Raw genomic sequence first — 15,785 nt, 5'->3', positions numbered from 1 at the left:
TAAACATACAACTTATAGTTTTCTTCCACAAGACAAAGTGTGATAAAGCACAATAGCCTCCAGTTTGCTGGATACATCACCCGACACATTAATTTATAATAAAATGCCTCTGCGTATTCAGATGGCAGCAGCTCATCTCAAAACAAGCATAATTATTGTGGCGCATACACAGTTAGTGTGGGAATTAGTGCAACACTAATACAGCGCCAGCAACCCCGGTTCAAATCCAATGCTGTCTGTCAGGAGTTTGTAAGTTCTCCTCATGATCTATGCGGGTTTTTTCTGGGTGCTACAGTTTCCTCCCACCCACCAAAGTGCACAGGGTAGTAGATTAATTGGGTGTAATTGGGCAGCATTCGTTTCAATGACAAGAATTGGTTTCTATCGTGTTGTGATTTTTTTTAAAAATCAGAATGAATGATCCTTAAATTATATCTAGATGAAACTTGGTGATATGCATCTTTCTACAGGTCAAAACCTGCCTTTCTCCCTTTGATGTGTACTCATCTTTCCTGCAACAAGTCAAGAATTGCATCCCAAGCTCTATGTTAAATAAAACTCTGGCACCAAAGAAACAATGCCTACATGACTGGTATTTATTCTCAATTGCAAACTCATTTAAAAAAGGGAAAATAATAAAACAAAAACACGAAAACTCAAAAAGATAGCTGAATAAAATATGTGATAATGTACGAGTAAAATGTATACTATGACACTAATTTGAAGTTAAGGCTCATCTCAAATGTGCAATCAATAGCTTTTGCCAAGGATTCTGTTTGTGCCTGGTGACTTTGACTCTTAAGATTTTTTTGCTTTCCTCCAACACCCTTTGGGGAAGGGCAGTTTGCTGAAAAAAAAGCTTTTTTGATTTAACATAATTTGTTACCATGCTTTGCTTTCACCATGAACAACAAAAGGCTCATCAATCAATTTTCACGAAAGCAGTGTATCTTAAATCTAAGTGAATGCAATTACGTAGTAATGTGATAATCAATGATGTGATTCACAAATCTAAAGGCCCAAATGAAATCTTGGCCTTGTTTATTGCCTGTGTGGAGTTGGTTTTCTCCCTGTTAACATGTGGGTTTTTTTTTCCAGGTTTCTTCTCATGGGCCAAAGATTTGCTGCTTGGTCAGTTAATTGGACTTGGTAAATTTTCGCAACCACAGGTGGTTGGAGAACTGGGAGGAGATGATTAGTAAGTGAGAGGAAATCACCATTTATGTTAAATTTTGTTAAGATTTACAATTTGTATGAATTTTTGATACAAACTTTCACAAGAGCATTTGCTAAACTAATTGTCTGTCCTCTCTAAGAGGTTTGTAGCCAAAGCAAAAATGCTTGTCTAAGACAAAATGAAATGATGTTATAGGGAATGTTTTGTTCCGGGAATGACAGTGATTAGCAGTCATTTTAACATTTCATTCTGTGCAATAGATACCTTTCCATTAATCTCTTTATAGATATACACAAAAGTACATGATCTTTCATGGCATCATCTATGGCATACTAAGTTCTTTGAGTATGCCAAGGAAAATTTGATTGAACCTATCAAAAGGAGTCAAACACACTGGGAGCATGTAGAATGGCTATGATCAATATAATTTAAAAATACAATAATACAATGTATGAGCCAGGCATGATAAATATAGGAAAATTATTTAGGTAGAAATACAAACTTTTACAATGCTCTCCAGATTCACTATTTGTTTAAATTAGAAACACAAAAATTCAAGCATCTTTTAGATGGCTAAAATAATCTGGAAACAAAACACTCTTCAGTCTTTTAGAAAATCCTGAAAATTATTTTCTCAAATTAGTTATCAACAAGGGAATCTCATGCCTGCTAGCAAATTTGGGAATTGTGCATATTCTGAACATGCAGTGTCTCTGGCCAACTATTTCAGTAAATAAACCCAAAGGCTCTTGAAACGGGTTGACCTTGTGTCTGCATTTACACATTTAGGACTCGGAGACGTGGTACTTTTCTTATTCTTTAATACCACAAGGCACAAGAGAAACTTGTCCGTGAACTACTCTTTGCAGACGATGCCGCTTTAGTTGCCCATTCAGAGCCAGCTCTTCAGCGCTTGACGTCCTGCTTTGCGGAAACTGCCAAAATGTTTGGCCTGGAAGTCAGCCTGAAGAAAACTGAGGTCCTCCATCAGCCAGCTCCCCACCATGACTACCAGCCCCCCCACATCTCCATCGGGCACACAAAACTCAAAACGGTCAACCAGTTTATCTATCTCGGCTGCACCATTTCATCAGATGCAAGGATCGACAATGAGATAGACAACAGACTCGCCAAGGCAAATAGCGCCTTTGGAAGACTACACAAAAGAGTCTGGAAAAACAACCAACTGAAAAACCTCACAAAGATAAGCATATACAGAGCCGTTGTCATACCCACACTCCTGTTCGGCTCCGAATCATGGGTCCTCTACCGGCACCACCTACGGCTCCTAGAACGCTTCCACCAGCGTTGTCTCCGCTCCATCCTCAACATCCATTGGAGCGCTTTCATCCCTAACATCGAAGTACTCGAGATGGCAGAGGTCGACAGCATCGAGTCCACGCTGCTGAAGATCCAGCTGCGCTGGGTGGGTCACGTCTCCAGAATGGAGGACCATCGCCTTCCCAAGATCGTGTTATATGGCGAGCTCTCCACTGGCCACCGTGACAGAGGTGCACCAAAGAAAAGGTACAAGGACTGCCTAAAGAAATCTCTTGGTGCCTGCCACATTGACCACCGCCTGTGGGCTGATATCGCCTCAAACCGTGCATCTTGGCGCCTCACAGTTCGGCGGGCAGCAACCTCCTTTGAAGAAGGCCGCAGATCCCACCTCACTGACAAAAGGCAAAGGAGGAAAAACCCAACACCCAACCCCAACCAACCAATTTTCCCCTGCAGCCGCTGCAACCGTGTCTGCCTGTCCCGCATCGGACTTGTCAGCCACAAATGAGCCTGCAGCTGACGTGGACTTTTACCCCCTCCATAAATCTTCGTCCGTGAAGCCAAGCCAAAGAATACCATCAGACTAGCATGGCTACTAACATACAGAGATATATATATATATATATATATATATATGGAGGGGTGACATGACACAGACGTCATGATGGACAGCAGGGTGAGCTTATACACAGCACTCTTCCTCACCTCTAACTACCATAACTCCATCGGGCCCATGACGACTAGTGTGAATTAGGGTACATTTACTGAGTGATTATAATACGGAAAGGAACTCAATAATAGATATGGAACAGTCCTTACAGCTCTCGAGTGATCTTCTTTCTCTCTTGGACCACCTTGGCGTGGCATGCTGGACCGGTATATGCTTGGGGCTGTTCTGGATAGTCAAGTCAATGTCAACTGCCAGACTTCGCTGGCCTCCAGGGTTCTACATGCTGGGACGCTTGTTGCAGTTACTGGGCTACTCCGCCCATCTTTCACTCAGCCCAAGGGGTTGGATTGCCGTGGCAGGTCTGGTTCTACCTCATCCAAGTCATGAGGTAGTTTGTGGACTTTGGTGTCAGACAATGGATGCAATTGGACAATGTGTCATTTCCATAGTCTGTCTCCCACTAGAACAGAGTATGAGCAGGGGCTCAACTTTTATCGGATCACCCCTACCACCCATGGGTCTTTGTATTGTCTGTAATCTTGTTCCAGTACTCTCTCGCTCACTTCCAGAGATTTGTAGTGATGTGGATTTTTCTAAATGGAGGGTCAGATCAGGGTGAACCATGGACAGTTTTGTTCATAGGTTGCAGCCAAACATCAATTCTGCTGGGGTACATTTTGTGGTCGAATGCAGTGTGTTTCTATACTCCAATATGAAATCTGCAATTCTGCGAGTCCTGGAGGGGTTTAGGAGTTTCTTGGTTTTAATCACCTTTTTGAATGTTTGTACAAAGTGTTCTGCCTCCCCATTAGTACTTGGGTGATAGGGTGCCGACAAAATATGTCTGATATTGTAGCCGCACATAAGTGTCTTGGAAGGTTCTGATGTAAACTGGAGTCCACATTGTCCGCATGTGGCAAACACATCCCGTAGACGTTCAATTGTAGAATCAGTTTTGGTGTTTGTCATATGCGAAACTACTGCCCATTTGGAATGTGTGTCTTCTGCTATGAGGAAAGTCTCTCCCATTCCACTTGAATCCAATAACCAGGGTCTGGAAGGCCATTTCCATGGGTTGACATCAGCCTGTGGTATTTTTGGCTGCATTGACTGACATATTTTGCATTCTCTCACTGTTGTTACAATGTCCCTGTCTATTAATAGCAACCAAACACGCATCTGGGCCAGCACTTTCATTCATACCATTCCTGGATTGTTGTGGTGCAGCTCTGATAATATGGTGTTTTCATTTGGCTGAGATTATTGCACAGGTACCCTAAAGTCAACATCCTTCTTCAACTGATAGTTCATGGTGGCGTGTGAAGTAAATTTTCAGATCTTCTGGCATGATCTCAGATTCTGGCCATCCATTAAGAGTGAAGTATAAGACTTTGCTTAACGTTGCCTCCTTTCAGGTTTCTTTGCCAATCATCTAGGCTGTAATCGTAGTTGTTCTTGGTTGATAGCTTCTACTGTCCATTTAATAATTTCTTCTTTTTGTTCAGTTTTGGGTAGTAGCAAGCATGATAAGGCATCCATATGGTTGTTGAGTGTTCCCGGTTTCTGTTTTACCTTGTAGTTGTATGTAGCTAGTACCATGGCCCATCTTTGAATTCTGGCTGCAGCTAATATTGGTATCACCTTGTGGGGGCCCAGAATCAAACTAAGAGGTATGTGTCAGTGATTAGGGTGAAAGTTCTTCCATAGAGATATTGGTGAAATCTTTTACACCAAAAATTATTGCTAATCCTTTTTCCAGTTGTGCGTAATTGCATTCACTTGCAGTTAATGTCTGTGAAGCATATGCCACTGGTTGCTCACCCTTCTCTGTGATTTGGGACAATACTGTTCCCAGTCCGACTGGTGAAGCATCAAAGGCTAGAGTCACTTCCTTGTTTGGGTTGTAGTGGATCAGAACTTCATTTGCTTTGTTTTTTTTTATTTATTTTTCACACTATGAACCATATTAACCAAAATACACACAAACATTTCCCTCTTGAATATACACTGTGTCATTTTCTCCCCTTTTTCTCCCCTCCAAACCCATTAAACGTTCAACATATACAATACAATAAACCCATTAAACAATGTCTTCACACAATGAAAATAAACAAGAAAATTGTGTCATCTACTTTTACACACTGGGTCAGTTAATTTCGTCTTCTTCTCATTCTATCATTTTAGAGGGTGGAGGTCCGCAGTAGGCCCTCTCTGTTGAGTTCCATGTACGGTTCCCAAATTTGTTCAAATAATGTGACTTTATTTTTTAAATTATATATTATTTTTTTATTATTGATGTTAAAATTTCTTTTAGTCTATCAACTGTGTTTTTAGTTTCCATATTCCAGTACCACTTTTGATCTTTCTTGAGTAAGCAGTTTATGGGGCTGCAAAGTGTAGACATGTTAGGGATATGTTTCCAATAGTGATTTATAAGCCGTAGAAAGGACTGTAATTTCGACTTGTTGGTTGGGTATGGGGCTTTGCGAGTGGCTTTTGTGGCTGCTAGATACATTTGTATCCCCTCGTCAATTGTAAATCCCAAATATGTCACTGAGGGCAGCATGAAGCCACACTTACCCTGTCATAATCATACGTTGGCCTGTTGTAATCTGCTTAGGGCCTTTTCGGTTTTGTAAGTGTTCTCTGTCGTTTCGGCCCATGATGATGATATCATCAAGGTAACATCCCACTGCTATTGTGTGTAGTAATTTGTCCATTGTAGCTTGAAAAATTGCAGGTGTTACTGAAATTCTGTGTGGCCTGTGTGTATCGGTGAACAGTCCCAGGTGGGGATTGATTGTCATATATTGTCTTGATTTTTTTATCCAACTCTGTTTGTTGGTATGCCTGTGCAAATCTAGTTTTGTGAACTTTTGCCCTCCATTTAGTGCTTGGAATAGTTCTTCTGCTTTGGGTACTTTTAGTGCCTGGTTGATGGTGACTTTGTAATCACCGCAAATGTGAATCTCACTGTTTGCTTTTCGTACAGGTATGATGGGCGCTGCCCAATCACTGATTTCTGTTGGTTCTAATATGCCTTCATCTTTTAATCTATTTAACTCAGCTTCAATTTTTCCTTTCATTGTAAATGGGACTGTTCTGGCTTTGATGAATTTTGGTTCCACATTCTCTTTTAATTGCAGTTTGACTTGAACCTCTGATCTTTCCCAACCCTTGTTGGAAGACCACGACATGGTCGTTGAGGATCTGGTTGAGTTCTGGTCTTTGTGGTGTACAGTCAGTATTGAACCAATCTCCAGCCTGTTTAGGGGAATACGTTGTAGCCAGTTTCTTCCAAAAAGTGCTCGTCCCTTGGTATCTACAATGTAGAGAGATAGTGTTTTTGGTTGTTGCTTGCATTGTACCTTCACTGTACATTTCACAAACACTTTGATTTTGTCTCCAGTAACAGACCTTGGTGTTACTTCAGTTGTTTTCACCGGAAGGTGTGAGAGCAAGCGTTGCTTTAAATGTAATGGCATTAGAAACACTGCAGCCCCTGGGTTGAATTCCATTTTCAGAAGTTTGTTGTTTATTTTTAGTTGAATATAAATCACTGATTTTTTCATTCATCTTTCGGATGTGTAAGACTGCAGCTGTTGTTTTGTCGACTTCAGAGCTGTTGCTATGGTCGCTGTCAGGGTTGTTCTCTCCATCCACTAGTGCTTTTACCTCTGTGGGGTGGTTATCAGCATTTTGAGTCCAGCTGCATTTTACTGTTTCTTTGATTGGTGGACATCTAGCTTTGATGTGTCCTTTTTTGTTGTAGCAGTGGCATTTAGAATTTTTGAAGAAATGGTTTTCTGGGCGATGGTTGTAATTCCAATGTAAGCACGGTTGGTGAGAAAATCTCCCGACCAGAAGATCCTGTTGGCCCATATCCAAATTTTTGTCTGCCATTTCCAAGCTGCAAGCATTTCTATAAATGACTTTGAGAGTTACTTCATCGTCCATTGCCAGTAATTTCTGCTTTGCCTGGTGATCTGCAACCCCATCACCAATCTGTCTCAAAGTGCTTGGGTCAGAAACTGCTCAAAGTGACAGTGCTTGGACAGTTTACACAGTTTACAGCCTCCCCTGGTATTTGTTTCCTTTCAAGGAATCATTGCCTTTCTGCCATAACTGGTGGTCTTGAGCTTAAGTGGGTCCCCAGTGCTGGTGTATGTCTTCGTCCCTGGGTCCTCCTGGGACAGCAAAGTTTTAAGGAGATCGAATGTTTTGCTGCCCATTATACTGAGGAATAGGGCATGTTTTCGGTTGACTGGGGATTCAATAATATTATGGGCTAATGCAGTAGTGGTTAAACTGTTCTACATAAACACCCCAACTTCCATCTGCTTCTTTGAATTCTCCAAACTTTCCCTCTACTATCTTGGTGCGCTTTCGCTTTGATCTTTTCACAGGAACTTGTGAAGCTCGTTAGGTAGTCACCTTTTACCTTTATCCTTTTGCTTCCTTCCTCCAGTTAGTGCATGGAGCATGCATAGATTTTGTTTCGTTCCTTGCCACTGTTGTGTGTGCATTGACACAATTAGGACTTGGAGACATAGTGCTTTTCTCATTCTTTAATACCATCAGATTAACATGGCTACTGACATACAGAGATAGGGGTGACATCATGATGTGGGCATCATGATGGACACCAGGGCGGACCTGATGAAAGGCGAGAAAAGCATTTTGAATGATTAAAGTGCTTCATCTGTTTTTTCAAGCAGTGACTAGACAACAATTAATAAGTACTTGCAATTGGTTGCTGAGCACCCTGGCATTGAAAGGACACTAATATAAAAGCAAGCCTTCCATTCTTTTCAAATTCTCACTTGATATTTTTTCTATCCTCCCACCCAGGGAGAATAATGCAGTGGGATTAGTTTTCCTTTTAAACACCATCGATCAATAAGGACAGAGATGTTGATAGTCTACCTCTAAATAGTAGACTACTATGGTTGTATATGTTAATTCAGAACCTTTAAAACTGTAGAGCATTAACCAAGAGACTACAAATGGGAATGCTGTCCATGTAACCAATATCATAAAATTATTGTGGGGAGAATCAAATGAAAAATCCCAGAAAACCAATAAAGGAATAAGATCTTCACCAATTCAAAGTTTAGTGAAAGTTTGAATTTGCAAGTTTTTAAAAATGTATAAACAATCTAACATGGCAAACAATATATGATATACATAGAGCTTAGATTTTTACTGAAGAAAATTGCATGTATGACAAGTTTCTGACCTCATATTCTTGAACTGAAGAATAGTGTTGAGCTATTTTATAATAATATTTGTGAGCAGTTTTATCATCTTGAAGCTCCAAAATATGAACTGCTTTTTTCCACTGCCGAGCTCCAATACTTGCTTCAATAGCCTTCACAGAACAACTGAAAAAGTATTAACAAATGGGATTTTAAATATAATTTACAAAGTAAATCAGCATATAATTTAAGGAACAGCAATTTCCATACTGAAAGCACATAGCCTATTTATTGTTATTGATTGTTTACAGAAGACATTATTTTAATGTTAATTTCGGTGAACTTACCCAGCTTCAATAAAATGATTAATTGCAGCATCTAATTGTTTCTGTTGTACAAGATAATCTCCCCAGGCCTCCTCTAACTTCACAACCTCTGATGGAAAAACTGTTCTCGACAATTCCACAGCTGAAATATAGATTAAAAAGAATATGTTGGACAAATAACAGAAATTTACCATTTAATGAATAAAACTGAAAACAAAAATACCTGTATTGGAATAATCATCGATTCAGTGAAAGCAGAAACAAGATTTGACGTTTGATGGACTTTCTTCAGAACTTTGATTTGTGATATTTGCAGTTTTTTAAAATTAATTAACCAAGTAGGTTCCATAAATGATTATTTCAGCCTTAACAAGAATCAACTTCCAACAATCACAAATTTAAATCAGATTTAAATCATAACTGATGCTTCTGAAATTCCCCTCTAACAATTTTGGAACCATTTATATTGTAATTGCAAGTTTATGTGACAAGGCAGAGAGCAACAATGTACCCATGAAGTGTCACACATACCTGATAAAAGAGAGCCATAAAGAGATCTCTAGCAATAGGTTGATAAAATGTAAGGAGACTGGTGTGGAAGTTCAATGCATGTTACTTTTCTTTTGTATTATGTTATCTTTGTTGGTTAATAACATAGGCAGATGCAAAGCTGAATTGAAATTAATAATAGTGGCTATTTAAAAATAAATCATTTAAAATAATTAAAATAGATTGACACCAATCTTTTTCAATATGCACTGAATCCCATTTAATTTGTCTTACTATCTTGGACCAATAATGCTTTATATGCACCAAAGATAACTTATTCCTATACTGAGTGTTTCAGATACCTTTCCTAAAGGCACTTCCCTTATGATAACAATCCAATGCTCTTTGGTAATTTCCAACTTTTTCATAGAGATCTCCAGCCTGGAAAGAAATTAAAGTGTTAAAATAAGTCTGAAATTACCAAACTTTTAATGATCAATTATAAAATATAAAGAATATGAATAGAATTTATTCTTCATAATATACAAAACAATGCATATCTGGGCTCTTACTATATTTTTGGTACGATTGATAAATACACAATTCAATATCTGGACCATCACCATCAAACTTTTACGATTGCTTCATTACAGTGTTCCTACTTGTATATTTTTCCAACTTCCAAAGAAAGAAAATCATAATACTCATCACTTAAAACAAAGTGAAGGTTATTCCTTTTTTCATCAGAAACTAATAACTCATCAATAAGTGTCTTGAGTTGTTTTCCAGCTCTGAAATGTTGCGAAGAGTTACTTAATCCTGTTCATTTTTCACTTCAGGCAAACAAATTTTAATTCAATATTTTTAAATGTTGCATTTCATAATCATACATTTCCCAGTGAATCTGTTAAGTTTAAAGTGTGCTAGGGAAACACAACTCTGACTGGTTGAATAGAGCCTGGTGCATGGAGTCCCTGGAAAGTTAGAAGAACATGGAGAGCAGAGCTACAGTGAGAAAGAAGGGAGTTCATTGAACAATTCTTGGTGAACCAGATGTTAAATCATCAGAATTTTTGAATGGTTGGACATCATATTATCATAGTTTTGCTGTTAAAAAAAATTATAGTAACTTCAGTTCTAAAAAAAAAATCAGTAAACCAGTCTTTCTTTTCCTGTGGATTGACTGAAATTAGAAATTGCAAACAGAATTCCAAGACTACAATGCCACCCTAAGACTGGTTAGTTTTGTACAGGATATTGGTTTACATTACCAGCCTGGAGGTGCAAAAAAATTATTTAATCTTCTTGATTGTCAAAGCACAACAGCACCTTTCAAATATTGTTTTTCATAAAAATGCACGTCATGGCAGCTCGGCCACATAACAGGCAAACCAGCTCACGGAGTCATGGGCAAGTCCATGGTAGATCTGACTGTGAGAGTTCCAGGTGCAGGGCAAGCCCACAGCCTAGCGGCTGACGTCATAAAGGTCCCAGAAGTCGCAAGCATCATCGGGTTCTGAGGGATTTAATTGCATGTGAGAGTTCAATGAAAGTCAGTTGGTTCAACTCACTTTCGACTCTGTGTGGTTCTTTTACTCACTGCGTGCCTAGTGCGACTACATTGATGACCCTGTTGGTCCAAACGACATTTGCACCCAATGATGACCGACCCAAGCATGCAGAATGCAGTTTCACTGAAACTTCCGACTTTCTGGACCTCACAGCCACAAGTCTGTTTCAAACAGGCTGAAGCCCAATTCCAGGTAAGACAAATCGTCTCAGATGCCACAAAGTACTACTATGAGATCGGTTCACTCGGCCAGGATACAGCAGGCCAAGGCCGCCCTTGAAAATGCCATTCTCCTGGTACACCCACAGGTTGCTGTGCCCACAGCTCTCATGGTTGGCGCTTCTAACTCAGCATTCAGAAGTGTGCTGGAACAACTAATAGAGGGACAATGGAGACCACACGCATTCTTCAGCCGGCACCTACGACCCCTGAAGCAGAAATACAGCGCCTTCGACAGGGAGCTGCTAGCCCTTTACCTTGCCATATGGCACTTTCGGTATTTCTTGGAGAGGCAGGAGTTCATGGACTTTACAGACCACAAACCCTTCACCTTTGCATTCGCCAAAGTCTCAGATCCATGGTCGGCATGACAGCAATGCCACTCTGAGTATACCACCATCAAACACATCTCCGGGTAAAAACAACATCATGGCCGACACACTGTCTCTCACCTCTACCCACCCGGTGCATTCCCTGTCCCCAGGGTTGGACTAAATGGTGCTCACCAAGGCACAACAGATGGACAAAAGAAATGCTGGCCTACTGGACAACAGTCTTGGCCCTGCAATATGAGGACATCCCCATTGGCCCAACAGGCAGCAAGCTCCTCGGTGACATATCCACTGGCCAACCCCAACCCACCATTCCAGCTGCTTGGAGGCGTTGTTTTCATCACATTACATAGTTTGGCCCACCCATCCATTTGGGCAACCATCCAACTGGTGGCAGATAGATTTGCTTGGCAGAGCCTACGCAAGCAGGTTGGGCACTGGGCCAGGACATGCATACACTGCCATACCACTAAGGTCCAAAGGCATGTGAAGGCCCTCCTTCAGCCCTTCCAGCAAATGCACAGGAGGTTTGAGAAAGTCCATGTGGATATAGTAGTCCACAGCCAGTCTCCCAGGGTGCAAAGTACTGTTCACCATGGTCGACAGGTTCACCAGGTGGCCAAAAGCCATACTGTTTGGTCACACATCCATGCAAGCTAGGTTTCATGTTTTGGCCTGCCTGCCAACATCACCTCAGGCCAGAGGGCAGTTGGGGGGGGGGGGGGGTTCACAATTCACATCCAGCCTTTGCTCAGCACTAGCACAGCTCCTTGGAACCCAGCTACACCACATCATGGCCTATGATTTGCAGTTTAACGGTCTGGTAGAGCGTTTCCACTGGCACCTGAAGTCAGCCCTGATGGTGTGCTTCCAAAGCCCAGATTTAGTGGACAAGCTCCCATGGATGCTTTTTGGCATCTGCACAGCTCCCAAAGCAGACTTAGTCACGTCTTCAGCAGAGTTGGTTTATGGCATCCCACTGACGGTTCCAGGCGAGTTTGCGTCAGCGGCCCTTGGCACAGAGGAGACACCCGCAGCAGTGCTCACAAGACTCAGAGAAGGTAGGAACACCAGCTCCTGTCCCAACCTTGTGCCAAGGCCTGACACCATCCATTGTTTCCAAGGACCTCCGGGGCTGCGATTACATCTTCATCTGCAGCGGCATGCACCGGACTCCACTCCAGTGGCCGTAAGAGGGCCAGTACAAGGTGTTGCATAAGACTGGAACCATGTGCATCCTCGACATGAGCGACCATGAGGAAACCTTCACCATTGACCAACCACCTCAAGCTGGCGCATCCTGGAACATCCTGTGACTGTGTCACCCATACGTTGTGGCGGCTTGCCCATGCAACAGGCGAACCAGCTCACAGAGTCGCGGGCAAATCCGTGGCAGATCTGACTTTGAGAGCTATGGGTGCAGGGCAAGCCCACAACCGAGTGACTGATGTCATAAAGGTCCCAGGAGTTGCAAGCATCATCAGGTTCCAATGAGATTTAAACACGTGCGAGAGTTCTATTAAAGTCTGTTAGTTCAACTCGGCATGGTTTTTTCACTCACTGTGTGCCTTGTGCGACTAAAATGTTCTCAAAAAGTTTGTCCTTTCAATAATTTTATTTCAAATCTTCAGCACACCTCAAAGTCAATGTTTCAACTACATATGTTATTTGTAATAGAAAGCAGAGCTCAAATTGTTTGGATATTGCAGCAGTAAGCACTGTCAGGAACATTTTCTTTTTACTTTTAAGACAGTCACACACTCAAATAACAATTTAAAATATTAATTTAAAAGCATTTTGATACTTATCCAAAACATAGGAGGTCGATGTGTAGGAATATTATAAAAAATAATTTTTCAATACGAAAGAAAACATGAAAAGCAACTTAAATTTCATTTTCTTGTGCCTCCCTTCCCAAAACTCTGAAAACCCTATCTGGATCAAGATCCCCTTTCTCAGACTAAGTGTCCTAATTCAAGTACTTTATATTCAGTGATTATAATTCACTCAAACCTGTGGTCCTTTGGTTGCACCATTGCTCCCACCCTCTGGCACTTGTCTCTTATTATCCCAAATACAAGACCCTGCTCCAGAACAGACAGACTTCCCAGTGTTTTCAGTTACTGCAATATATCAAAGAAAGAACATAAAAATCCACGTTCTTAATGACCACTCATTCATTTAATGTTCCCTTTAATCATGGCTGCAGCAACTCAATTCTGATTGACATCAGTATCCATTCCATAGCTATTGTTTCAGAAAAAACACACAAAGTCAATCAAACAAATATTAGGAATGTAAAGGATGGAGAGGTATCGTCGCAGAATGATTAAAGTAAATCTGTAAGAGACTGCTTTTTTCAAACAAGATTTTAGCATCCAAACTTAAAGGCTCCTGAATTTAGAATTGAAAGAATTCTAATTTTAATCAAGCAGCAGATTTTGTTGAAATAAAAGCATTTAAGAGATAATAGCATTATTCATACTGACCCTTTCATAAAAATCCCCTTTAATCAAGGCAGCAGCAATTCGATTCATCATAACATCATTGTTTCCTAAAAGTTCATTCCGACTTAGCACTAAACGGGCAGCTTTTGCAGGGAGACCAGCTTTCAGGTAGAGATCGACAGCCCCAGTATAATCTCCTTCATTTTCTTTCATTTCTCCTGCCTTTTCATCCTGATTTGTCTCCATCAGCCACTGATAATAATTACGTCTAAGATTATCCAATTCTGGGTGACTCTGAAGGAAATGGAAAGCACTAATTAATAAAAGATTGCTCTGCGAAAGATTTAAAACAGAGATATTACATACACTGCTTTAAGTGAAAAATATCAGAACCAAAATATTACTATGAATTATTTTCATCTTGACTTTCTGCTGCTATATTTTTGTTGACATAGGTATATATGTATTGGAAGATCACAATAGGTTAAGAATACACAATACAGCTGCTGAAATTTAAAACTTTATAATATTTCCATAGTTGTCACTGTGTGTACTTGCTGTTGAAACAGAAGGGAAAGTTCAAATTTTGAATCTAATACCTAGTTAACAAAATACATGTTAAAGAAAAAAATTCTGGACCATATTTTGTGTTACAATAATGGAAAAACCATTCAATGTCATTACCCTATGTAGCTAACAATAATTTTGAGATCATTGTGCATACAAATATGAAATTTTGCAAGCTGCTGCCAGCAATGGCCTGTTCAGCAGCAGGCCGTCATCCAGTACGGACTGTAATTCAGTGAGGATCAACTACGAGTTAATTGCTCTACACCTACAGGCAAACAACTTTATGCTTGAAAAGCAGAAAAACTGTAAATTCTGGATCTTGAGGAATGAGAAGCTGGAAAAACTCAGTGGACGACGCAGCATCCATTAGTAGAAATCGTCAGTTAATGTTTTGGGTCAGTGTAAAAGGTTCCGACACTAAACATCGTCTGATCATTTCCCCCCAGTGGCGTTCTTTCAGCTTCTCATTGTTTTGTTCTGATAATTTCCCTTTGATTGTAATGGAAAGGAACACATTTGAGAGTTTCTGACAAGACTGATCATTTAAAAAAGAATTTTAGGCTTGACGTTTAAAAGTTCTTCTTTAAATCGTTCCAACATGATTTTAAAATATGTCATGGCTTTTTTAAAGAAGGTTTCACCATTTTGAACTGCTTTTTAAACTTAGTTAAGTGTTTTACATATTTATGCTTTTCAATATGCCAGAATCATTTGTACTTTTTGTGAAAAGAATTAATGCTTTAAAAATTCAGACTAATTGATCATTACGTCACCAAGTGTAATTTTGTCATGGAAAATTCTTACTGGTCCAATTGATCATAAAAGAGAAATTATATTCATACAATTTTTAAGGTTTACAATACAATTTTAAAATAAGGCTTCTAAAAAGAAGACCTTCTTCTTGTTATATTTTGTTCATTATTAAAACTATCCTAATCTCAAATAGAGTTTTAAACTTTGTTTACTTCTATAAGTACAATTTTTTTTTAATTTACTGCAGTGGCAATTTTTGATTTATTACTGACAGGATAGAACCATAAGTTACATTCCACGATCATCATTTTAAAATGAAATTCCAGCTGTGGAAAGATTGAAATTGAAGAGATATAAAAATGAAAGTTACTTCATAACAACAAAATTTCATTATACATGTTCATGACAATAAACCCTGATTCTGATTCTGTCTGAATCTTGACATCTTGATTCCTGAAATAGTTGCCTACTTTCATTTTTCAAACGTGGAAGATTTTGCCTTCACCTTTTGGTGAAACATTCTATAAACTCATGCCTGCTGCTCCCTATTATACTCCCTTCAACGCTATTGCATTTTTCCTGTGATTTGCAGACCAGAACTGTATCTGTTATTCATACAATGTTAGCATTGTGACAGAATTGTGTTGTTATTAATTTTTAATTAATATATATATTTCTTAGTCAAGGCAATATTAGGGTGGACGGGGCACACTTACAGAGACATAATTACACTCAGAGAGAAACAATTTTGAG

The 15,785-nt window shown here is 39.8% G+C and overlaps 1 protein-coding gene across 10 annotated transcripts in view; it reads right to left on the bottom strand.

Moving 5' to 3' along the window:
* Positions 1-15,785, bottom strand: part of ift172 (intraflagellar transport 172) — a 226,881-nt gene that overhangs the window by 85,117 nt on the left and 125,979 nt on the right. For all 10 annotated transcript variants that reach the window (XR_011340510.1, XR_011340509.1, XM_069886606.1 and 7 more), the window contains 4 exons: positions 13,752-14,003; positions 9,504-9,582; positions 8,674-8,794; positions 8,368-8,512 (listed from right to left, as the gene is read on the bottom strand). Coding sequence is in view for 8 of the 10 variants with exons in the window: in XM_069886606.1 (XP_069742707.1) it covers positions 8,368-8,512; positions 8,674-8,794; positions 9,504-9,582; positions 13,752-14,003 (597 nt within the window). In the remaining 2 variants the exon portion in view is untranslated. The remainder of the gene's footprint in view (positions 1-8,367; positions 8,513-8,673; positions 8,795-9,503; positions 9,583-13,751; positions 14,004-15,785) is intronic.

The sequence above is a fragment of the Narcine bancroftii genome, chromosome 6 (assembly GCF_036971445.1).
Source record: "Narcine bancroftii isolate sNarBan1 chromosome 6, sNarBan1.hap1, whole genome shotgun sequence".
NCBI classification, from domain to species: domain Eukaryota; kingdom Metazoa; phylum Chordata; class Chondrichthyes; order Torpediniformes; family Narcinidae; genus Narcine; species Narcine bancroftii.
Note: the sequence above shows the minus strand (reverse complement) of the source record. Positions and strands in the feature narration are given on the sequence as shown.